The 25,070-nt window shown below is 48.1% G+C and overlaps 1 protein-coding gene across 4 annotated transcripts in view; it reads left to right on the forward strand.

Annotated features, from left to right (window-relative positions):
• Positions 1 to 25,070, forward strand: part of LOC144933209 (voltage-dependent N-type calcium channel subunit alpha-1B-like) — a 233,958-nt gene that overhangs the window by 118,740 nt on the left and 90,148 nt on the right. For 2 of the 4 annotated variants that reach the window (XM_078857855.1, XM_078857856.1), the window contains exons 46-49: positions 1,098 to 1,142; positions 1,906 to 1,977; positions 3,183 to 3,704; positions 8,820 to 24,426. In XM_078857855.1, the coding sequence (XP_078713981.1) occupies positions 1,098 to 1,142; positions 1,906 to 1,977; positions 3,183 to 3,704; positions 8,820 to 9,308 (1,128 nt within the window). In that variant the 3' untranslated portion in view covers positions 9,309 to 24,426. Of the gene's footprint in view, positions 1 to 1,097; positions 1,143 to 1,905; positions 1,978 to 3,182; positions 3,705 to 5,368; positions 5,419 to 8,819; positions 24,427 to 25,070 lie in introns of those variants that run through there. The other 2 variants (XR_013636995.1, XM_078857857.1) reach the window with 2 other exon arrangements.

Below are 25,070 nucleotides of genomic sequence, written 5' to 3' on the forward strand. Positions count from 1 at the left end.
GACGTCGTGGAGGCGGGGGACCGCCTGCACGACTTCGATTGGGATTTTGTTTTCCAACGCTAGAACGTATTTGGAACCAGCGCCACAATGGAGCGTTGCAAGGTTTCATTGCTGGCGGATGTATTCTGATCCATTGTGAGCTGTGGGTAATCTTGAGAGAACTCCAAACAGATGGCTCGCTTTTAAGGGATTACATCTTGAATCATTGCCTCACTTGATACAGCTAATCTGGCTGTGACGGTCCCACCTGATGACGGAGACTTGTGTTGCCTCCGAAACGTCGTGATTTTTGTTTTTATTTTATTTTACTTTCTACGTGACTTTACCGAAAAAACCTAAGAAGAAGAGCCCCTGTCTTCATGAATGACCACATCGTGGCATTGAACGCTGAGAGAACATGTCAAAGTATTTAATGTGAATCATATCTGGGGAAAAAAACTTTTAAAAAAATATTGCAGATAATTAATACTACAAAATAACACGAAGTGCCTTGATGTAATTTTTTATTTTAAGGAGAAAGGGAGTCGACGATCAGTCGTCATGGGTTACGTGGAAGCTCCCTGTTGCTGGAATGTTTTAGCTATACATCTTGATCCTTACCTGGGTTACAGATGATGGAGAAGTGTAATACAATCTTAACTACAAGGGGATCGATTTTTGTCGTTTTTTTGACAGCGATAAGAACACTAATGGCTCTGGGTATGATAAGATAGAGGTGGGTTGTAATGACCTCTTCGGTTGAATTTGTGTGTCAAACGGGAAGAGCGGTAGTGCAACGGTGAGCGCGTTGAACTATGAACCTGGCGGGCCGTGTTAGATTCCCGCTCGCGGCCAACACCAGTGACGATTAAATGAACTGGTCCTGGGCATCCCCTAGGTCGACTCAGCCTCAAATGAGTAAATGGTGCAATGTCTAAATATTGCCACTGGGGAGACGGAGGCCGGGCGTGGTGCTGGCCACCCACCCCCTCGTGTGCCGTGCCGATCTTAATAGGTGCTCGCTAACAGCACTTGCCCCTACAGTCTGTTAAGGCTATACGGGGGATCTTTGTTTTTGTGTCAAACGCGAGTGATGGGATTGTGTCTCTCTTTGTCAGCTGGAGTGTATGCAACCATTGTTGGCCCCAACCCTCAGTGCCGAGGTAAAGCACACGCGGACAATCACGCACGGACAAACACGCAGACAACATTCACAAAGGGCCAAATTCACACGTCGATGAAACCGCTCAAACACTTTGCCTTGATGATTAACTCCAGTGTTGGCCCTGAAGACATCGGCATATTTTACTCCTCGAAAAGACGAGGATGCAGCCGTGCAAATTGCCTGCTTGGTCACGACGCTTTGGGGCCAGAAGCGCCCTCCACTCGAGCGTCATTCGTGAATGCTGCGCTCTCAAAAGGCCGTCGAATTTGGAACGCGCCCAGTTTGAGCACAGAGACACGGGAAACCACAGAGAAGTAATCTGGAAGGCAGTCAGAGTCGGCGCCACCAATAGCCCCACGCTCTACGGTTCAATATTTGGATGTTTGGCCAAATCCATAAACGAGTGGTTATGAATGGGTGTTCACACAGATGTTTGTGTGGGTGTGTGGAGAGCGGTTCAGGTAGCGGTTGGCGCACTGCGCTACGAACCCGACGACCCGAGTTCCATTCCCGCCCGTGGTCAACACCAGTGACGATTATCTGAACCAGTCCTGGGCCGCCCCTAGGTTTACTCAGCCACAAATTAGTACCTGGTGCTATGTGTAGTAAACATCGCCACTGGGGAGACAAAGGCGGCCGGGCGTGGTTGCTGGCCACCCACCCCCTCGTGTGCCTTGCCGGCCTTCATAGGTGCTCGCTAACAGCGCTTGCCCCAACAGTCAAGGCTAAACGTGGGATCTGTGTCTTTGTTGTATTTATAGAGTGACTGTCTGCTTTCCCTGGAGAGTCAGGGGCGAGCCGTGTCCATGCCGCGGCTAGCTGGGAGCACGCAGGTACGTGCGCGCACACGCGAGCGTTGCCTACAGCCAGGGGAGAGCCCACGGAGGCGATGGTCTCTCCTGCAAAGAGAACCTTGAGTGCACACGCACAGACACACAGACAAAAGTGCGGGACAGGGGTGGCCGGGTGGCTTGAGGGTGAAGAGCGCCGGGCCGGCACTCACGATACACTGGTGGCCAGCCGTGGTTTAACCGGCTTCTCGAGTGCAGCAAGTTAATGGCCTTAGTTCGATCGCCAATGACAGCATGCACAAAAAATATATTTCTGTAAAAGACATTTGTATTAAAACTTACTTCATCACGTGATAGCCAAACGCATGTTTGTTTTATTCTCAAACCTGGAGTTGATCCAAACCTAATCTCATAGCCGAGTGTGTGGTAAAGTGCGCTCCCTATTGTATGGAGATGATGAGGCTACTTGAAGGGTATATCAGGTATGAAGTCTTGTGATAGACGCACAAGGTCACACTGCTCTGTGACATTTCCAAATGGATTATTTTGGCTCATCACAATAATGCCAAGGGTGCACCGGGAACACAATTTGGAAAAAGACCAGAACTTAACGTCTTTTAAAGAAAAGTACTTGACAGAACATCAGCGCACAAAACAAATCATGAGGACACGAACATTAAGATAGGAAAAAAACACTCCTCCTCAAATACATACATAGTAGTACAGAACTACGATACACAGTCAGTTCTGCTGTTACGCAGTCGTTGCATTGGGACATTGTTACTGTGTGAGGTAAAGCACAGTCCGCAATAACACGTGAGATGCGTATCCAGGCTGAACAAAGACTGAGGCACGTGGGTAGCATCTAAAAAGCATCCAGCAGCATCCCGCCGCCTTGTGTGATGCTACGCTGAGGCAGCCGTATGACCGCTTATTCGTACTCGCGCGACGTTGTTCCGTTCACTCTATCGTGTTATATCCAATTCGCATCCGCGTTATGAAAATAATTGTTCTGTAATACATTCATCATCGCGTTGTATCCAATTCGCGTTATGAAAACGCATGTTTTCGCAGAACACATTTGAAATGAACTTGCTTTTAGAGTATTTTTTTGGCTATAATCCACTTGATTGAGCGATCATTTGTGGCCAGGTCACTTCTGAAAAAGAGCTACATAGCTCAGTGGGCCTTACCTGGTTAAATGAAAAAAATAGTTCGAGGCTTTTGTCTGCTTACGTCTGTTTCAGGAGACGGGCCCAATGAAGAGATCAGCGTCTGCCGTTGGAAATGGAAACCGATGTGAGTTAGATGACGGTGTGGGTGGAGCGGGGCCTAAGGACAGGATGGGGCCTGCTATGAGAACAGCCGCACGTGATGGAGGAGGCTCGCGAGAAGGAGCAGGCCCGAAGGAGGGGACCATCCCGAAGGAGGGGACAGGCCTGACAGAAGGGACAGGCCCAAGGGAGGGCACAGGCCTGAAGGAGGGGGCAGGCCCACGGGAGGGCACGGGACGAACCAAGGGGACGGGGCCCAGGGACAGGACAAGGCCCAAAGAGGGTGTGGAGTCTAAGACAGCCACTTTAGAGGGGGTGGGGAAAGGTGTGGGGTCTGGAGACCGCTCTCATACCGCGGAGAGAACTGGAAACCATCGCTACCGATCACGCGAGCGACACCGTCAACAGCAGCAGCAGCATCATCATCCCCAGCATTACGACACTGACGTGGAGGCCTACAGGACGTGCTCGCCCAGCCTCAATCATGAGAGACAAGTAAGTACCGGAATGTATCTCTGCCTGTTCTTCTCAATAGATATTTTGCTACCATTCTCTATAATCTGTATGTTGATGTAGAATATTTTCTGAAATTCACATGTTTACCCCTTGTCACCACTCTTTTGTCCACCCGACTCGCATTTGTTTTTGCTGGTCATGGAGTTGTAAACTGTTAGTCAGTTTAGACGCACTCTGTCACTGCCCTGCCTCGATTCCATTTCTCTGCACTGCCACGTTTCCACGCCCGATACGAAGCGTGCCAGCTTGGTTCACGAGGCACATTGGTCCATGAGGCCGCATTGGTTCATAAGGCCACATTGATTCATGAGGCACATTGATTAATGAATGAGGCTCGCAGGCTCAGCCTGGGTTCCCATGACGTGTGAACCTGGGCCAGGCTGGCACCACGTGGGTCTGGGTGGCAGCTCTCCCTCTAAACAAGGGAGACATGCGTTTTTACCCGGGCCCACCTCGGCACCGGCCTCAAACTCACGGGGCTAACGGGGGGAGCAAAATGTGGGGTTGACGGCGTCTCTTTGCGTAACTCAAATTCAGGGCCGTGTTTTTCATGAGGAATAAAGACGTGCCGGAAAATTATTGCCATTTTGAATAGCCTACCTCCGGAGCCACACGCAGCTCTTTAAGGACTTCTTCGTGACCTTATTCATCCGGACCACCGTCTCGCAGTCACGTGCATTGTGGCTTTTGACATGTCGAATTTTTTTACCGAATTCGACAAAAAAACGCTCTTCCTGTTATTTTGGTGGCCAAAACTAACCCAAGCATCTGATCAGAGATATAGAGTTGGGGCTTGGTGGGAAACTAGACTATGAAAATTTTACCGGGTAAGGCCCACTGAGCTTTTTATCTCTTTTTGAGAAGTGACCTGGCCACAAATGATAGCTCAACAAAGTGGTTTATCATGTTGAAATTTATAGCAGCCAAATCCTCGAAATGCATGTTTCTAAATGTGGAGGGAAAAACCGGAGGACCCGGAGAAAAATCCACGCGACCACGGGGAGAACACGCAAAATCCAAACATACAGACATCAGGGTCGGGATCGAACCCACGACTTCCTGTATCACAGGCGAAGTAGTTAACATCTCACGATCGTTGTGCCCCAAAGTAGTCGTAGGGCTCAAAGCCCCATGACGTGTGGAGTGTGGGGACATGGGTCTGTGCCATGCTCTTCATCCGCTATACACAGTGGGCCATTCCTGGGCCCTCAAGCCCAGTTTCCAATGGATGTGTAAATGTAACACGACTCACATAGTCACAAGTGCTGGCGCAGTAGTTTGCACACTGCAATTATGAACCTTGTGACCTGAGTATGATTCCTGGCCATGGCCAACATCAGTGGCGAGCGACGTGGGCCTTGAACTTCACCACCCCTTGTTGATCAGCACGGTGAAGCATGGTCGAGCATCCTCCATGTCTGAGATAGCACACGGGGCATTGATCTAGTAAGGGATTGAGAAATAGCTGTAAATCAATTACAGAAGTCATCTTATCCATGTTCGTCTTACTCCTGTTATCCACGGCAACTGTTGGGTCTGATTATCCACAATTTTACCCATCATGCATTGTGAAGCGGCTTCGTAATACTTGCAGGTTTCCATGGGTCAGATGAGTTAAACTTCAAATTATGTTTCATTAGCAGTGGTTCACCGCGATTCAACAAAGATGGCCGTGATCAAAGCAAGTTTACGCCGGCACTCGCTATGATCAGGATACAACACAGACAAGAATACAGAGACACAGAGACATCACAAGACAACACAGATACAAACACGGGGACATAGAGACAAACACGGATACACGCACACACGAGACAGACACAGATACACTGCCGCAGACACAGGCACACGGAGACGCACAAAGACACAGAGGAAGATGAAGATGGTGAGACTCGGAAACAGGGAGACAGAGGGATAAGGCGACAGAGATACAAGGCGACAGAGAGACACGGAGACACGGAGACATGGAGACAGAGACAGTAAGACACCCTTCCTGTAAGTGCGGTTGGGCAGGACATGTCACTCACCACTTACACGTACAGTACAAGAGATGAGAGATTCATGTACGGTAACACCTACTACACCTTTGCGTGTCTATGTCTTTTTGTCCCGGTGTCTCTGTGTCTCCATGTCCGTATCTGTGGGTGTATCCCCTCTGTGTCTCTGTTGCTCACACGGAGATACAGATATACTGCCGTGTGTCTTAGAACCGCCACGTATTTTGCACTCGCGCGCAAACACCAAGCGCTTCATTGACAGCCGCTGTGCTTTAAAAGCTCCTATTATCCGCAATATTTTTGTGGATGTGAGGAGTCGCGTGGCAATTTCGTCCCATTAACCTGCGGGTTATTCACAGATGTTGAGCTTGCAGATCAGATTTTCCGTAAGTAAAGTTACGGATAACCTCGTGGATGATTGGATCCGCGATACTGGTCCCCGATACCATCACCGCGGATAAGAGGAATTCTAGATTGTAAATGCGTGTAATGTCTCTTTTGATCTGCTCTCATATCGGACCACTTTCATCTCAGAGCATCAACATTTCACCATCTCTCTACTCGCCTCCGATTAGCGTGATTGGCTACGTACGGTGCCAAAAGTTCAACATGCATATACATACAATGTGTTTAAAGAAGCAAACTTCTTAAACTGTAGTTGTAATTGACAATACACTCTGCGTGTATAATGTGTCTTGTTTTTCTGACGTAACTTTCCAACGAACTCGGACCTTTATCACTTGACCTGAACCTCTGCAAATTACCCATTTCCCTGTCGGATCCCAATTCCCGCCGTGAACAAATTCCCGGTGCAGTCGATTCCTGAGCCTCCAACACCATGCACAACCCTCACCCACGTGTTCACCACCATAGCCCATAAATCATGAAACAAGAGTGGTTTCTCGCCTTGTTACAGATAAATACTTTATGATAATGTTGGTGTATGGGTCTTCTGGAGAATTTGTTTAAGCAGACAAACCCTGAACCAGATTCAACTTGGAAGGCACCCATCAGCAGAGTCTGATCGCCATGCCGTTGGGCTGCCTGATAAAATAAGTCGGTGGTTCTCAACTGGGGGTACTGTCCCAGGGGGTCATGTGAGGTGATTTATACATTTGTGAAATGATGTCGTACGTGAGAGTCATTGATGAATAATGATGTATGAATCTGCCAATATAAAATAACTACGACAACATTTAAATCTATATGGTAACATAGAACGATATTAAAGACCTTTCTAAACTCATTGATCACAGACAATGTGGTTTCCAAGTTGATTTTTTTCTTTATTCGCTTGCAGTTGCTAGCGAGCTAGTGTACCTCACAAAATTGACAATTTTGGTTAACATACTTTATGTTCATTATTCATGCATTATTTCCTCAGAATCATGTTGGGTCAGGCAAGGGAGGGGCAGGGGGGTACTCGGTTGAAACTAAATTCAGCAAGAGGGGTACAGCAGCAGGCAAACAAGGTTGAGAACCACTGCGTTGAAGTATCATTTCATGTTGACGTGCAGAAACACTCGTGTCTGTGAATGTATATTTCCCCAAAATCCATGATATCATCTTGCAGTGGATGGCAAAGGCGCTGCAAATTATATATATATACATGTTTAATTGTCCGTAGGTTGACCTACTGCTTATACTGTCAGCATTTGCACTCATTTGTCAAATGTCAATAGACGCGCCGTTCCCAGTGGTTCTGCGTTGCAGAGGCGTACCGCAGTGTGTGGGTCCCGTTAGCACAACGGTTCAGCCGGCGAAAGATCAGTCTCCACTGTGCGACGGGGGCTCTCTTTCCCCATGCCATGCAGGTCACGGCAGTTATTTGACCGTACTTCACGCGTATCATGGTAGGTCTTTTGCCAGTATTAACGTATGGAGATTAAGAATATGTTTGAGCCTTTCTGGCAATAAAACAGGTGTTAAGATGTTCAAACACCAAATAGATATCCATAATCAAAGGTTTTTGGGTTAGATCGCGTTCTTTAAATGTGCTGCAACCCTCCACCACCCGACACGGCCAATCAGTAAAAAAAAATGTGTCACGTTAACAAAACGCCAATTTAGTTACTTCTTCTGCAGCCCACCGGTGTGTTTGAAGAGTGAATCCACAACATGTATAATTTGAGTAGTACGACATTTCGCTGGTAATTACATGCAGCATCTTCGGGCGATTTGCGAGAAGAGTGAAGCCATCCACGTGCTTCTGGTCTTAAATAGTGCAGGATGACGTCATCATTGTTGAACCCCATCAGATTTTGAGATCAGAGGCAGAGGTATTGTATGTATATAATAGATTAGTAATCAGTTAATTAGTATGTGATTCCTTTATAAGAAATTATAATACGTGTTGTGTCTTACTTAATAATATGCTTCCAAGCTGCGCTAAGTCTGTAGCTATCAGAGCGGTTAAAATTATTTGTATTTTTCTCAATTTCGATGGATTCTCTAATTAGTCTTGGCCAGTAATAATTAAATATTGAATGCATAAAAAGCAAGGGACAAGTCCTTACTTACTAACAAATCCAATCATTGTTCATTGCTGGGGGGGTTGCCCCCTCTACCTGAAAATCCTGGCCCCGCCATTGGGTGGATGGCTTCACTATTCTGGCAAATCGTCCGAAGATGCTGGATGTAGACGTTTAACTCCTCGCAATGCTGATGCCGAAAAACATGAACATCAACTGGATTTATGTCCCTGCACTGTGTTCCCCTGTTTCCTCTACCCATTCCAACTGACTTTACCTCGGTAAGTGCAAAGGGAGTGACCTCACCTGCAACTGTAATTCCCTCAGCCCCTTTGCCTGCTCTTCGTTCATTTGGTTCCCCATAATCCCAAGAGGTGGCATCAACGGCTTTGGCCATGATGACAACCTGACCTCTATCTTGAATTCCTCCTATTCACCTGTTGACCTTCACCTTTGACCTTTGAAACCTGCTCCCTTAACACAATCCTCCATCTGTCCCGTACACCCCCCGTTCCCCCACTCCCCCCTGCCCTGTCCCCCCCCCCCCCGTCCCACCCCCTCCCCCCCGTCCCACCACCCCCCTCCCCGCCCCCCGCCCCCCGTCCGTGGCGTCGCCACTCCCGCAGATGAGCCCGGGCCCCGCCCCGTCCACGTCGGGGGGCAGCACCCCGCACCGGTCCCGGCGGCAGTTGCCGCGCACGCCGGCCACGCCGCGGCCCACGCTCACGTACACGCACAGCGGGCACGACGCGCCCTCGCCGGGCTCGCAGCACGCGCACGGCGCGCCGCTCAGGGCGCACCGCACGCGCGCGGGCCCCGCCGCCGCCGCCGCCCGCGGCGGGCAATGCGCGGCGGCGCGGAAGCGGCACAACCACGTTTCCCCGCCGGCCAGGATCACCACGTCCCACACGAACTCGGCGTCCCCGCGCGGCGGTGGCAGCGCGGCCGTCACGCCGGTCTCCTCGGCGCAGGAGGACGGCTCCATGGTGTCGGCCGTGTCGCACCAGGAGCGCGCACCCTCCGACCGCTCCGGGCTCACGAGCCGGCGCTACGTGTCGGAATCCCAGCTGAGCTGCAACTACAGCGATGCGGAGAGCCACGAGAGATACGGCTAGCGCTGAGCCCGACTCCAAAAGCCATATAGCCATGTCCCCCCCCACCCCCACCGCTGTCGACGCAGAGGTTTGTTTCGCAGCCCGTGCCTGTAAACAGTAACCTGGATTCTTCAACAACAACAAGAAAACGGGCCTAATCCTACCGTGGCCTCGTGGTCACTAACCATATCTCTAAATTGTAGCCATAGTTTAATTCTCAATCTGAACTCCGTCCTCCTCAGGCACACATTCTCAGATCCAAATTGTAGCACAAAGCCATTTTCTATATCGTAATGCGGAGCTCTTTTTTACAGTGTTAAAATTTCAAGACATATTGGCCTCCCATAAGATTAAGTTATGAAATTGAAGTAATATTTGTAACAGCCGACGGCAATGGCGGCTGTGAAATCCTTCATCGCATCCATCGTTTTCTTTTTCCACCGGTACTAAAAACGCTGTCCTAGCGACGCTCAAAGAGCCTCCCTGAAGCCTGAGGCACGGCGATCTCGCTCACGATGCGCCGTCCTCCCCGCCGCTCTGGAACCGTCGTCTCCGTAAACAAAACGCGTGGCAAGAGACGCGCCTGCAAAGCCATCCCTGACGAAAGCGGCTGTGGCCCGGCGCGTTCAGGACCTCGCTGGTGAGAAACCGACGAGAGTGCGGCGCAATGCATGTTGCACTATAACCACTAAATCGACGGCGCGCCGCGGACGGGCGCGGCGACGGCCGTTCGTCCATCCCCCGCCCCCCCCTCCCTCGACGGCCCCGGCAACGCGGAACTGCTCGCGCGCCAAGTTGTCCCGCACGCGGATTTCACAGTGAGCGCGCTCGCCAACGCAAACGCTCGTTTTCCAAGTGTGGCTTATGTCATGTGACATGACTGCAGGAGCAAAACAGCAACAACAACAACTAAAGCTTTCCAACGTGACGGGATGTCCCCTGAGAGCCATACGGTTGGTTTCACTGCATCGCGGGTCTACTCGACGCTTGCGTTAGCCGCCACTCCTCACCCCAATGGCCAACCGCTTTTTGCGAGGCACGTGGCACACATTAGCACCTCTTCAGAAAGCCCCTGGATGTTGGCACATTCTTGGTGAACTCCCCTCCACAAGGCATAGGGCTCAAGTTGGCCTTCCAGTGGTCATTGCACTAAAATGCAACCACGTGTGCTTTTAATAATCACCCAATTCGTATGCATGTAGAGAGAGAGAAGGGAGATCTAAAAGCGTGGGAAATGTGTGTGTATGTCTCTCTCTCTCTCTGTGCAGACCCTGTTCTGATTGATGGGAATATCACTTGGGAAGGGACGGGGCTTTTGCGTTATCACAGTGGCATTCGGTCTCTGCTTCTGCGCTGCCTAAAGTGCGCGAATAATGAGCGCTCGGACGCGCAAAAGTAGAAAATGTCAACCGAAGTGCAGCTATGCTCACAGCCTGAAAACTGACGGACGTAAGTGTGTTGTTTTCTAACTACCGTGCGTTGTACATGCACCGCGTGCCAGTTTCTCAGGGCTTTGCATACAGTTGAAAGTTGTGGTGCATAGGGATTTCGTCACTGTGAATACCTGCTGTTAGGTTTCTGTAATCCAAGTAGCGATGGGGATTTTTGCCGACAGGTCAGCTGTAAGCTGTGTTCTGAAGAGTCACTGGATGCACGAGTCCAAGTTGTGGGGGAATTCCGTCGGGCTACAGACGAAGGAATGAAAGCGATGAAACTCGCGGGTTAGCACCAAACGACGTCACGATGGGTTTTTTGCCGCGTTAGCTCGAGGAGTTACTGGAAGCTGTGGGGTTAGGGTGGATCCAAGTATATCCTAGTCTGGTACATTCCGAAGAACACACAATCATTCCAGAGGACACACCGCACAGACAACTTAGACGCGTTAAAACGAACGTCACGATTCCCGCCACTTGTGTTCCCCGAGCACAGTTAGAAGAGTTCATCGTCATTCCCCGATCGCTGTGTTCATGGTGAAGTGAAAACACGGTAGATTCACTGTGGAGAACAGCTCCTCCTGCACCTGGTGGCGTCCGTGTCGTGGTGGATTGTTGCACACCCCCGCCTCCACCCACACCGCCCACACACGGCACACCTTCCACTTCCCCACCTGATCATTTCCGCACCGTTACTTTTCTGACTCGATCATTACGGCCTTAAAACTCCACCTGTGTGTCAACGATGTTGATATCAAACCAAATTTAGTGTCGATCTGATTTAAAATGCCAAAGTTAAGAAAGTGGGAGAGGCGCGTACACTTCGCACGCACGCACGCACGGCGCTCGCCACTGAACACACGACGGAGGCCCTACTTCGCAAGCGAAGGCCAGACCCACGTTCCTGGCTTCACCTTCACGGCGTTGTGACGTACAATCCCAGAGGACATTTACTTTGACGCTGACGAGGAAGTGAACTATGAAGCACAATGAGTCGACAAAACTATGTTTACGAAATAGCAAATAAGGGGTAGAGAGTCTGCTGCACCCTTTAGCGCAATGCAGTGGTGTTCTCTCGAATGGGGAACGGCCCCTGGGCAATTCATTTCGTTGGTGACGTCACAGTGATACTGCTGCTGTTTGCGCAGTCAACGATTGTGGTTTTCAGGGCTAGCCCAAAGGTGGTGGGGGGAGGGGGAAGAGGCAATTTTACCCGGGACCTCACACAAAAGAGGGTTCCACAACGGGGCTGTTTCCTTTTTGGTTGCTAATGAATGGATAAGACGGCGGCCCACGTGGAATTCTGCCTCTGACCTCCAGCCGACGTGGAATTCTGCCTCTGACCTCCAGCCCAAAGGTTCGTTGCGACCTCTGGGCGGCCCGGTTGTTGTACTTGCTGCGGGAATTGGGTGCGACGCCGCCGCTGCAATTAAAGCACCGCTTCTGAGGGTGGGTTGTTTATAGATTGATTAAAGCCATGGCTCACAAGCGTCTCACGAATGAACTTTGCCACTGCAGTTTAACGGGCAATTAGGCATAGACTGCAGGCAAGCTGGTGGTCTGTTTGGCCGCCTTCAGTGATGTAGTGCAGACTGAGATAGCTGGCAGCAACTCGTGCACATTAGGAGTTTGCAGATGAAAAATTTAGGATTTTAAGCAAAATTTCTGATTTGTTCAGATCATTAACATGTTTATACTCTTTGGTTCTTTCGGTAAAGTCACGTAGGTACACATAGACATGACATTAACTTGCTAATCCCCCTAATCTCGCTGCCTATTCTCTCCCATCAACATGGTGCTCATCTCCCATGAACACAGCTGTGGTGCGCATATGCGACGATACTCTTATGCGGCGACGGAAGTTCATTTCACGCTAATCTCTCTCCCTAATCTCCCCCATTAACACAACTGACGTGCTTGTGTTCGGGGATGAAATTCCTTTCCAGCTCAGACCCACCCCGCTTGCTTGCCCATCGCCACTAAATAACCTCTTGTTGTAACAGCTCTCTCGCTGGTTCATGCAGTTCTACTGCTGGATTATTTTTTCCCGCCTGAGGACGACCGCTTGTGTTGCGATCGAAACGTCGTGATATATTATTTTTAAAATTTTATTTTTCTAACTACGTGACTTCACCGAAAGAACCTAAGAGTATGGATTGCTGCAGTCACGAAAGCTTCAAATCAACATTAACATGTTGTACACTGTTGTGACTTTGGGCTCACAAAAGCCACATCGGTCGATGCCATATAGAAGTGACGTCATGTTTGTGATGTCACTTCCCTTGTGAATAATCCAAAATCTAGGGGAATTCTAGACCTGCTTTTGATTAACGCACAGAAATATGAGTGTACAGTCCCTGGTACGCATACATTTGTGCGTGGCAGTGCAAACTCGATTGGCCTTTGAAACTGTTCCATTCACTCCAGTAAACGAGAAAATCGATTACACAAGCTCCACCGCTTCTCCCTGCAGCGTGAACGGTGCGTTTCAGCCGCTGTGTTGCCCGCTTTAGCATGCGGTGGCAGCGATGGCGATCGCTTCACACGCGCGCTTACCTCCGCTCGAGTCCAGAGGCACTGCTCTTCACATTTTCTCCGCGGCAGCCCAGCCCTGCCTCCGCTTCCACGTGTGTTTGGTCGTTTCCATACGTTGAACTCTTCAGTTAAGGAAAAACGTGATCTGACTCACTCTCACCCAGTCCTGAGTCCATTGGGGGCACATACCCTTCCATTTGAACACCACTGCCGTAGAGGGGGTATCCTGGTATTTTAAGTTCAGTATTTTATGTTGGTTATAGTTGCGTTTTTTTGGTTTACTCGGGACTCATTTGTGGGGATGTTATATAAGAGCACGCCATAAAGTACGTCCAGTCTGTCCTCCTACAACGCGGTAGTTGCGTTCCTGAAGAATGCCGCTTCACGGAAAAGTCGCGTTATAATAAATAATGTATGTTATAGGGTAAAGCACAGTCCGCGATAACACGCGAGTTACGTACGCAGGCTGAACAAAGAGTGAGTCACGTGGGTAGCATCTAGAAGCATCCAGCAGCATCCCGCCTTGTGTGACGCTACCCTAAAGGCAGCCGCTTATTGCTGCTCGCACGACGTCATTGTGTTCACTCAATCGCGTTAGCTCCAATTTGCATCCGCGTCATATCAAATGTCTTCCCTAATACAGTCATCGTCACGGTACATTCAATTTGCGTTGTGAAGACTACACGCGCTGTAGGAGAACAGACTGTGTAATTACGACACGTTGTGAACATGCTACGTATGTATGTTGAACGACTAATCAGGGTAAGTGAACGAGTGTTAACCAGACTGCACGGCCGTTGCTCCGTGTCCTCGACGTCACAACGCCGCCTTCACACACATTGCAGCTAAGGGAGCTGTGTGCCAAATGAGCCCGAGTTTGCATTAAAAAAAATTGTTAACCGGATGTAAAACCATCCTGTTAAATAGATAACGCAAAATAACCGTGTATTATATCGTTTTGCGTCGAACTGGGACCCATATCTCAGAGACTTTACCGACAAACATTCGGCAGTTTTAACAGCGTTGATTCAAGCAAGCCTAGCTGATGATGAGTCACTGAATGTCGTATAACCGGTGCTGAGTGTTGCTTTGTGTTGAACAAATGCTGTGGATGTGTTGCACTCCCAGAAGGCCGTGCGGCCGATGGGATGCGAAACATTTATTTTGTATGTGGAGGCACAGGTATGGGAAGGAGGAGGCTGTGTATTGTCTGCTTGGTGATCGCCGTTCCTGCCGCAATGGGCTGCGGACACGGCGGTCGCAGCTGAACGAGGAGGGAGCGGAGCGCCGCTGACCCCGCGTTCACGCAGCCCATCCGATCCACAATCGTGATCGCAGATGAGATTTTCGTACATAAAACGCGAACAATTTTCAATTGTGCTTATTTAGCACACTTGAACCGGGAGTTGAATTCGTCTTATCATTCCGTTTCAGATGAGTTCACGTCGCATATTTTTCGCTCGACGCACTGCACACTTTTGCAGGCTCGTCACATTCCCCCTGATCACAAATCAATATTTGCCAATTGCTTTCATTTCGTAGTTCTTGTCCGACACAGAGTGAGTTACTCTGCCTCAAGAGGCAATTTGCATGCCTTCTCAACGAGTGGTTATCCTTGAACAGAATTGATTTTTTTTCATATAAAAAAAAAAATCTGAGTTGTAATACAGGAATGCATAAATAATTTGGAAACTGGAATAAAAATCAATGACAGTGATTCTAAATCAATACGTGGACAATACACCTCCCATCAGATATCTTTCCCTCCACATCAAAAATAAAAGTTTTTTTTTCCACATCTCACCAACCTCACGACCTTCTGGGACAGAATAATATTTTCTGCACCATACGTTTAATACTCTAAGCAAACTCTGGACCGGTTTCGACATTGAGTGTCTCAAATTATAGATTTTTACTTGCACAGTGTAACAAAAATGTTTAACTTCAGATTCATGACCACAGGATGGCAACCTCCACTGAACAGCAGCACGCAGCTGTACCGAAGTTGAGCTGCTTCGATTCGAACACCTACGGGAGCAAGCATCTGCCGTGCAGCCTGGTGTAGACGGCGCCGTGGTTAGTAGGGTTGTCACCTGTCCCCGGTGTGTCCCTGAGCCCGGATGCCATGACCCGGACTGACCCAGACTGTCCTGGCCACGGCATCTCTGTTCGCGGTGCAGACGTTTATTACCACCATTGTGTTCAACTTTAGTGACTGCACATTTTGTGATGTCTGGGTTCGCTCTGTGGAGACGGTGGCAGCCTTGCACTGTGGTGGACATCGGGCCTGCAGCACGATGCCAAGGAGTACAGGGCATCCGTTCCAGTCGTGAGTGTAACCTCCTGAGGGCACCGAGTATCTGCTTGCGGATGGTGTTAGCGAGTTCAACATTTGCGTACGTTCCCGTGTAACATCCACTCGGCTGAATTTCCTCCCGCCAGTTCAGACTTCCAATGCTTGTGCATAGTGGTGTAAATGGGCCGGTATATGACGGTACGCCGTATCGGCACTGCTCAGAACACCAGACACGTGTTGTATCACCGGAACGTTTAGAACGGCCAGAGGTGAACTGGCAGTGAGCACGGTGGGCTGCGGCAGGACGAATATCCGGCGTCGTGCCGGCACATCCACATTTACATAATAACCCATGAATTCCAGAGCGTTTTGTTGACATAGAGAAACATAATTTACTGTGATCGTCCCAGCATTTACAATTGAATGACTGGCCTAAGCACGACAACCAAATATAGGATGTGGTAAAAGTTATTTCATTCCAATCCCACGAACACGTAGGCTTTCGCGACCAATATCCATAATATAGGTTTTTTGGGGTTAGATCGCATGAATATAAATGTGTCGTTAAACCCGCCACCACCCGACACAGCCAACTAGTAAGGGTTGTCATGTAAACAGAACGTGCCAATTCGTTACTAGCACAGCACACCGGTGTGTTGGAGAGCAAATCCACAACAATCTGAGTACGACGTTTCGCCAGTAATTACAACCAGCATCATCAGGCAAACAGGCAGATTTGTGAGTGCTTCGGTCCACGTGGCGTCTCCGTGATCACGCGGCATCTCGGGGGTGCAGCCGACTTCTGATGACACAAGCTGGATAAGCCAGTAGTACAACCGATGGGCCGTTTAACGAGGACATGTGTTGCTTCTTCTCAGGCATCACTGCATCGTTCCTGATCTTGCGCTCGTAGTTTGTCGGTGGCATCCTGATGATTTTTCCTCTGAGTCAATGTACGGTAGACTTTATTTATTTATTGTAACGAGCGTTTCGCGTTGTAAGGGACTTCTTATGAATGTCGTTTCTACGGCCTGGCACACGAGTAAGAGAGAGACGGGCAGTCGGTGTGTTTGGCGCGAGAGCGGGGGGTGGCGATGCTCGTGCAAAGGCTTCTCGCGTGATCAGTCGGCGACTGCACAGGTGGTGCTGCCTGTCTGCCCGAATCCCAAACTCCTTGTCACATGCGGGTGAGTGATGAGGAAGTCACCTCCTCAAATGCGGCCAGCCCAGCACCACGCCACGGCCCTCCCAATCTTCAGGTTGTTTTTGGTCTTTAAAAAAAAAAATCATGGTTATTGAGCACAGTCAACAAACGGCCCCTACGCATCAAGCATCCAGAAACCAACAGCACTAGGATCAAGTTCTCGGTAGGTAATAGTTGAGCGGAAGGTCATTATGAGAGAGCTGTGGTGGAGAAGAGACGATTCCACAGCGGAGCGGTGCGAGAGGGGTGAGGGGAGCTGCCGTCCCGTGGGTGAAATCAATGCGGTTGGCACGAGAACACGAGTCTGGATGATGGGATTTCTCTTCCTTTACGCACTTGGGGTTAGTGCTGCTCTTGAATAAAAAGCCGAGTTGCCTGGGAGTCGCTTAACATCAGACACCCAAAAGCATGAGCCGTGATAAAAATTTGCCTCTATGTAAACCTTTGCCAAGAGCTGTCGCGCAGAAACTGTCACGACTTGAGCACATTTTTTTAAATCATCCCGAATGTGTAAAATATAAAAAAAAAATAGTAACACTTTTTGACACACTGGTAATGAAGAACGTGTCATGAGTTCCATTTTGGGAGTTTTTTTGTAAGCAGTACGCTCATTGCAGTCCCTACCCATTCGCCACGGTTGGCTACGTACGGTGTGAAAGAAGTTCAACACACTCGTCTGGTTAAATTCCCACTGCTGTCGTCTGTTTCCCACTGTGGAGCCAATCGGTGGTGAAGTGATCAGTGGCATGGACACCCATCGCACGCTGTGGTCCTCACTCGGAGACACCGACCCATTGTAATAGGAGGAATGTGGAATTACACCACTCGCATTTCACATTTTCATCGTACAATTTTTTAATAGTAATAGTAACTGTTTATTTATCCAGGAAGGTCACACCGAGTCCGATGACTAATTTTCCAGGAGGGTCCTGCTGCATTGGGTTTTTGTAGCGTGAGATGTTTTCAGGCAATGTATGAGGAGCGTTTTGTATACAACGTGGGAGGGATTCTCACGAGTCTGAGGAGCGCTGTGTAACAGAAAATGAATCTACGATCGAATAAATGATACATTATGTTAATGTGAAGAAATCCAATCAACGCCATGGGGCGGCCTAATATGGGCATTTTCGATCCACACCGTCTCTTTAAATCCAGAACTCGCGTGACAGGAATCATTTTAACGATTTAAAAATATATTCTAGATATCACAGCTATGTGTTCGAGCATGGATCAAGCATGGATCGAGCTTTGTATCCTTAACAATTGGTCGATTCCCGTTGAATCGAGCATTGGATCGTAAAAAATACGTCGATTCCCGTTCCTTATACAGGCAAAGCCACGCCCGATGACTCCATATATGGGCCTAAAACGTGAACATAATTTATCAATCATTCTGTCGCGGATTCATTTGATCCTGTTTCCAGCGCAATTACAGTCCAGCGCTGCAGCGACGCATTGAGGGTCGTGCTGCTGCTACGTCGTCTCTGCCTGGAGTGCTGGCATAGACACACACCGTAGGCTCTTATGCTTATGTTTATACATGTGTATTTATATTTATGGGTATATCACTTTGAATTTAGAATTTCGTTTTTATCTTTGTACGTGATTGTATATATACCGTGCATGCATGTGCGTTTGCATTTTACAAGGCTGCAGCTAGCTTTGATTCTAATGAGCCAACATTCCCCCCCCCCCCAACTCGGTTGGTGAGATAGCTCGTGTCGTTGGAAAAGCGAACATAATGCAGTCCAGTACAAATGTTTAAAGCAGTTACGCGTGAACGCCCATCGACAGCAAACGGTCTGCGTGCGAGATCGGCTACGCACTGCGTTTCGTGTTATTTGTGCGCGAGCGGACGTCTGTGACGTGTGGCCGTGGATCCGTTGTTCTCGCACCCGCGTGCGCGCTGTGTCGTGTGTTTCACGCGGTTTGGCACGTGCTCTGTCACGTGCTCTTGTCTGATAATTGTCCTCGTGTCCAGGCGTGTTGTCTGTGTCCAGGCGCGTTGTCTGTGCAGGATTCTAGCGGACGGGTGAACATAAATCACGATCAACTTGCTGCAGATTATCTAAGTCCTACCAGAATCAGGAGTTTTACGTCGAGGTGAGAAATCCGATGAGCTATGAAGCTTTTTCACAGATGTCCAGTCGTAGAGGCACGGGGGTCAGAAAGTTACAACGACAAACAATGCAAACCCCGATAGGAGTGCAAAGTATATGAAAGGTAAACAATTAAATTATAAATAAATGACGTTTACAGATACAAATCACAAAAGTACATGAATTCCGGACGATTTTTCAACAATAAATGCAAACTTGGGCAAGGCGGCAATGTCACCGTGGGAGTTTGCAGTATCTCTCTCCCCGTGGTCGCGTGGATTTTTCTCTGGGTCCTCCGGGTTTTCTCTCCACATTTAGAATCAACGTCACGCGTTTAAGAGTCCAGTAGTCTCTCGATTATCTATGCCAATGACGGGGAGGACGGCCGCAGATAATAAAAAATCACGGATAATTCCAACATATCCATTTTCTGCGGATTTCTATGTTTAAGTTAGGAACATTTCGTTTATTTAATGATTCTTATCGATTTAAAACGAATACTAATGATCGATCAGTCGATGTGCATGCTCAGTGATAACTCTTTCCTGCTGCCTTCCAGCAGAAGACTACGCCCACTAAGTGGACAGCAGCAGAGCCACGCCACTCAATCACTCAAACTCCGCCCACTGTTGTAAATATATGGCAACTACTGTACTGTAGAGGCGATCACGTGGATTTCGGATTAACTGGAGCAACATTTGTTCGGTTTAACCACATGACTTGTAACAAACATTTCCAAGAATAACAATGTAGAACTGTTTTTAGATTATTAATTTGAGCTTAAGAGAAAATCCATGAGTTATTAAATAATCTAAATGTCAAACAAAGTAAAATGGGAGCTACCACTTCTGATGTGGGTAATTGTGATTTACCATGGGCTAGTCTACCTAAGGAGTGAGTTTCAGATTTAAACGCGTGAGATTTATTTTATTTTGACGAACATTTTTGGATAGTTTGCATGATGTGGATTTGTGCTCACATAAGTGACATCACTGGACGCCACTCGGCAGAATATGTTGGCAGGAAAACAGCACAGGTGATGTAATATTAGTCACTTGGCTTTTTGGAATAACCCGAAACACTTTTCTTAGATACCGTCCGAAAATCCTATCTTGTCTTTATTTTTGTGTTTATTTATTAATATTGGAAGCACATCTCCAGTTTTCGCATTGATGTTTTTACCACGGCGCCACTCAACTATTTCATCCAGGATTAAAACACTTTCTCAACATTAGGATAATTGGCCGATACCAGTAACATTGTGTATTATTGTGGGAGAAACGCCATGCAGAACAGGGAGAGAAAACAAACTCCACACACAAAGCCACCCATGTTGGAAATCAAACTCTGGCACTTATTACTGTGAAGCGCGGCGAGTATTACCACTGCGCCACCCTGCCACTTGCAAGTTTAAATGTGGCCAAATTCAAAGGATTAAGAGATTACAATTCTAGCATCTCATGGGCTCTTCGCCTGAACGAGTACAAAAGGGAGCATATCGGAGCGCTTTACTGGCTTCCACTTTGCCCGCTCATCAGCAGCAGCAGTGCCAGGAAGCCTCGCGGCTTGGCGCGTCTCACACCGAGACAGTTTACTACACACACTACTACTACACACAGTGATTGGATGGCACTGCAGAGGGACTTCCCAGAGCCGCGCGTTCTTTTCGGTCGGGACATCAAAAGTTGCGTGCTCTGAAGAGAACGTTGAAGGCTGTGACGCCACGAATTGAAATCCAGATTGAAAGCGCGTTTCTTTAGAAACTGCTTTTTTCTGTTTAGTTTGTTCCTCCGATTTAGCACGGTTGGCTACGTACGGTGCGAAAGAAGTTCTTACGTAGAAACGTCTGCCCATTTTCCTTCTGGTGCCAGCGCCATCGTGTAAACTGGTGATTGTTATTGAGAATAAATGCCCTGCAGGTCCCCGTTGAAGACGACATCATTTAATTGTCTCCATTTTATGAGGTAGCATTGCTCATGGCGACGTCTAAAATTACCACTGTTCACATCGCAGCTCCCTCTTGCTTCATCACAACTCGCACCGGGCTTATGGCCTTAATAATTCTGGCTGTCGCCTCATGAGGCTGGTTGTAATTACCGACGAAACGTCACAGTACTGGAATTGTAAATGTAGTAGTGGGTTTACTTTCAAACACACCGGTGTACTGCACTAGTAACTAATTGGCACGTTCTGTTTACGTGACAAACCTTACTGATTGGCCGTGTCAGGTGGTGGCGGGTTCAACGACACATTTAAGGATCTAACCCCAAAAAACACCTCTATTATGGACAATGTTGGTCGCGAAAGCCTCCTGCTACGACTGCGTGTTAAACTGCTGATCTCCTGTTGCACACAATCTCTGGACAGGCTAAACCTCCCCCACTGTTAGGACCCCGATACCGTTTAGACGCCCGTCAGTTTAACCTCCATTCAAGCTGTGGCTCCCTGCTCCAGGGAACTTGGGTTACAAAGAAACCGGGCTTGTGGGCGGACGACTTCCACAACAGCCCGAGACGTCCATAATAGAGGTGTTTTTTTCGGTTAGATGGTTGAAATAAAAATGTGTCGTTAAACCCGCCACCACCCGACACAGCCAAGGTTTGTCGCGTAAACAGACCGTGGCCAATTCGTGACAAGTACAGCAGCACACCGGCTGTGTGTTGGAGAACAATTACACGGCACATCCCCGAGATGTTTAATTACATCTCCGCTTTGTTCTCCGCTCTCCAAGGGGTTTGCGTATTCGTGAATGTGAAGCCACGAACCCCGATGCTGCAGTTACCGTCGGCTTCCATTGATTGCCGTGTGGATATTTATTGTGAGAGTTATATTTTTTGTCAAACTGTTCATATTTAAGAGTATTAATTTATGTTATATTTATACAATTTTCTTAGTGTCACGTTTGCACAGTTTGTATTTGCACTGATTGTGTGCACTTATTTTGTTTACGCTGCTTACAGGGGTATATCTCACACACACACACACGTGTATTGTATAAATGTCAGTATTTCCTCCCATAGGGTGTCGTCACACCATTCCTGCCACGCAAGAGATGTTAACATCATGTTAACATCATGTTCACATCATGTTAACATCATGTGAACATCATGTTAACATCATGTTAACAGGGTCTCAATTCATTTTAAATATAGGACGATGATGGACATGATATGGAGGATGTCATAGCGATCCTGGGAAGGCCTCACTGCAATGAGTTCTAAGACTCATTTTTAAAGATTTTTAGGTAGTACCCAGAAGAATACAGGTTTAGGGGGGGGGGCTAAGACTCAAACATCCTCACAGATGGATGCAGGAATCCACGTGCTCTGCTGCTGTCACCCGGCCATCTTAACGTGATCCACCAGCTCATGCCTCCTCGGGGATGGATTGTATGCTCCGTGCAAACACCGTGCAGATTCCTATTTAACGCTGAGTCGACCTAGGAGAGGCTCGGAAGCAGCTCTGAAATCACTCGCCACCGGTGAATGGCAGGGCCGGTGATTAAACTCAAGTTGGCGGCTTCGTAGCGCGGTGCACGAACCATCGCACTCCTCACATTACCCACGCAAACACCCACGCGCATTCATACGGGATCCACTCGCATACGCCGTCCAACGTACACGCGTATACAAAAAATCGCACGAAAACACAGTTCTTCACCACGTACCCTTATCGACTATCCACGTAAATCAGTGCTGCCTGTTCTGGAGCCTCCCCTAGGTCAACTCGGCCTTGAATGGGTGACTGGTGGAGTGTGCGCTTTCTGGGCAAGGGTTGGTGGATCACCGCAGGATCGGGGTTGATTTGGGCTGTTGTGGTGGAGGTTTTGCGGATCGTCAGTCGTTGCACCAACAGCAGTGTTGTCATCTTCATCGGTCATCATTCATCCTAAATGATCCTCACTTATCAAGCCCGTCTTCATTGGCTAGGCATGAATATTAAGATATACACATTCCTCTGAAATAACATTGCTGTTAACATAGCAATGATTAGTTTTTTTTGCAAATGCAGTCGATTTCAAGACTGCGAAGTACCATTTGAGTGGGAATTATTAAAAGAGTTGAATTACCTCCGTCGATTTAAAAATGGACTCTGTTGCGTCCCTCGGATGAATACGCAAACCGTTGTTACGGGAGAGGGACGCGTTTACAGCCATGCATAGTTTGTTGGCGAAACACGGAATGTTTATCAAACACGTAATTCTTAGGCCTGGCTCTATGAGAATGCCATTCGGCGAACCACTCTGTAAGGGGCATTACACATTGCCCTATGAGTATTCTCCATGGGGGTGACTGGGTGGCTACACGTAATGTGAAATATACATCGTTTCAAGACCGAGAATAATTTACTGTCGAAGTTGGCTCATTGGTGAGCATCATTGGCCGGAGGCTGTCCCGCTGTTTTTAATTGAGATGTACAATTGCACGGTTATTATTTTTCTACATTATGAATCTTAACTACCGCCACTTGATGTAAACCCTATTTAAGACTAATTGAAGCGCAAAATATTCTCACCACAATTTCATCATTCCTTGTAGATTCGGGTCGCGGAGAAAACTTGGACCGATTGTTTTTTGAACATATATACAAAAAAATCTAATGTCTTTTGGACGAGGTTTTCGTAAAGTGCAACGGCATTTATTTTTAAGCGAGAGAGAGAGAGCGGACACGTTGGTGTTGGCACAGAACGCCTTGGGACCTCTCGTGAACTGGGTGGCACGCATCGCCCCGGCGATTTCGTCACACGAGCTCTGCCCGCACTGTCGCTCAAAACAAATCTTGGCGACAATGGTGGGTGGGGGGGTCCCTCGCCTGTGCTTCAATTGGGATCCTTAGCGTAGCCCCCCCGCCCCCACGCCCCCCGCGGCTTCATTGAAATGCGTGCTTCAGGGCACTTCAGAGTTTTGCCATTTTTTTACGTGCTTTTTTATACCGACTGTAACCAAGCGTTAGTTTCTCCGAACATTAAGGCCCAAACTGAGACTGGCTTTTCCAGCTTGTTTTATGAATATATCTTTAAAAAAAAAACTGGGTTTTGGGAGGGGGGAAGGATACATTTTTGTAAGTGCACGAGACACATTTTGCTGTTGTTTTATAATTTGTTAAATCACAAGATATCTGTAAATGGGAGAAGGGAGACACAAGCTGGCCAGCGGATCCCCGTGAGCACGCGCGCGCGTGCCCGTGCGTGCGTACAGGTCGCGTTCACGCCGGTACGCCCCGTGGTTCAAACGCTAGCCAACTTGTTTCTTTCCTTCCGCGTTCTTTTTGGACGTCCTTATTTAGTCACCGAAAGGATTGGTCAAAGTTTACACCTGCAGCGATATTTGATACGAATTTTCAACAGCGGCAGCCGCGTGGCGGTGTCGGCTCGGACGCCCGCGCCCTCGTGTGAACACAGCGACAAATCGAAAACTTTCTCATTTTGCTGCAACAAAAAAGTAAATTTTAATCAATTCATTTCACGATTTTTAGATGCTTTGAAAAATATTACAATTCAAAGTACCGATTTTTTTTTTATATGCATGGATTGAAAATCGCATGTATGTTAGACTTCTTATGAGAAACAATAAACAAAATACAATATTACCGTCTGTAATTGTGTATTTTTTAAGTAATATTGTCAATGTGTACGACCACGATTTGTGAATGTACATCGGAGGTTGCGTTCGTGAAAGGTGCGACGACGAATATCGAAACGACGTCAAAGCGATGTCCAGGGTAGTAGGTGGTGGTGGAGGCGAAGGCTGAGAGGCGACGGATAACGAGAAGGGACGGACGCTGCTGTCAGCGACTTATTATTTGGTTCTTTCGGTTAAGTCACGTCTAAAGATAAAATAATAAATTAAATTAAATAATAGAATAATAATAATTCCTGCAGTCACGAAAGTTATAAAATTAAGACTGTCAGCGACGTCAGTGTGGGGTTGAGGCGACGCAAATCTGGCAGCAGCGGTGTTAACACTAAAGTGGCGACGACGTATTTGCGAAACGATGTCAAGGGTAGAGACGTAAATCGGGGTATTACTGCATTCATTTACTCACACCGATCGTTACATCAGGAAACCTATCATCTTCTCTCGAGGTAATCATTGCCGTCAGAAGAGGCCCGTGCTTAGAGCAGGATAAATAACGCACCTTGAGGCATGTGTAGTGACTTCGGACACGGACTGTTGAGGGTTTCTCTATTGAAACTTGAACTTCACTTAAGACCGC

This window comes from Lampetra fluviatilis, chromosome 6 (genome assembly GCF_964198595.1).
Source record: "Lampetra fluviatilis chromosome 6, kcLamFluv1.1, whole genome shotgun sequence".
Classification (NCBI taxonomy): Eukaryota; Metazoa; Chordata; class Hyperoartia; order Petromyzontiformes; family Petromyzontidae; genus Lampetra; species Lampetra fluviatilis.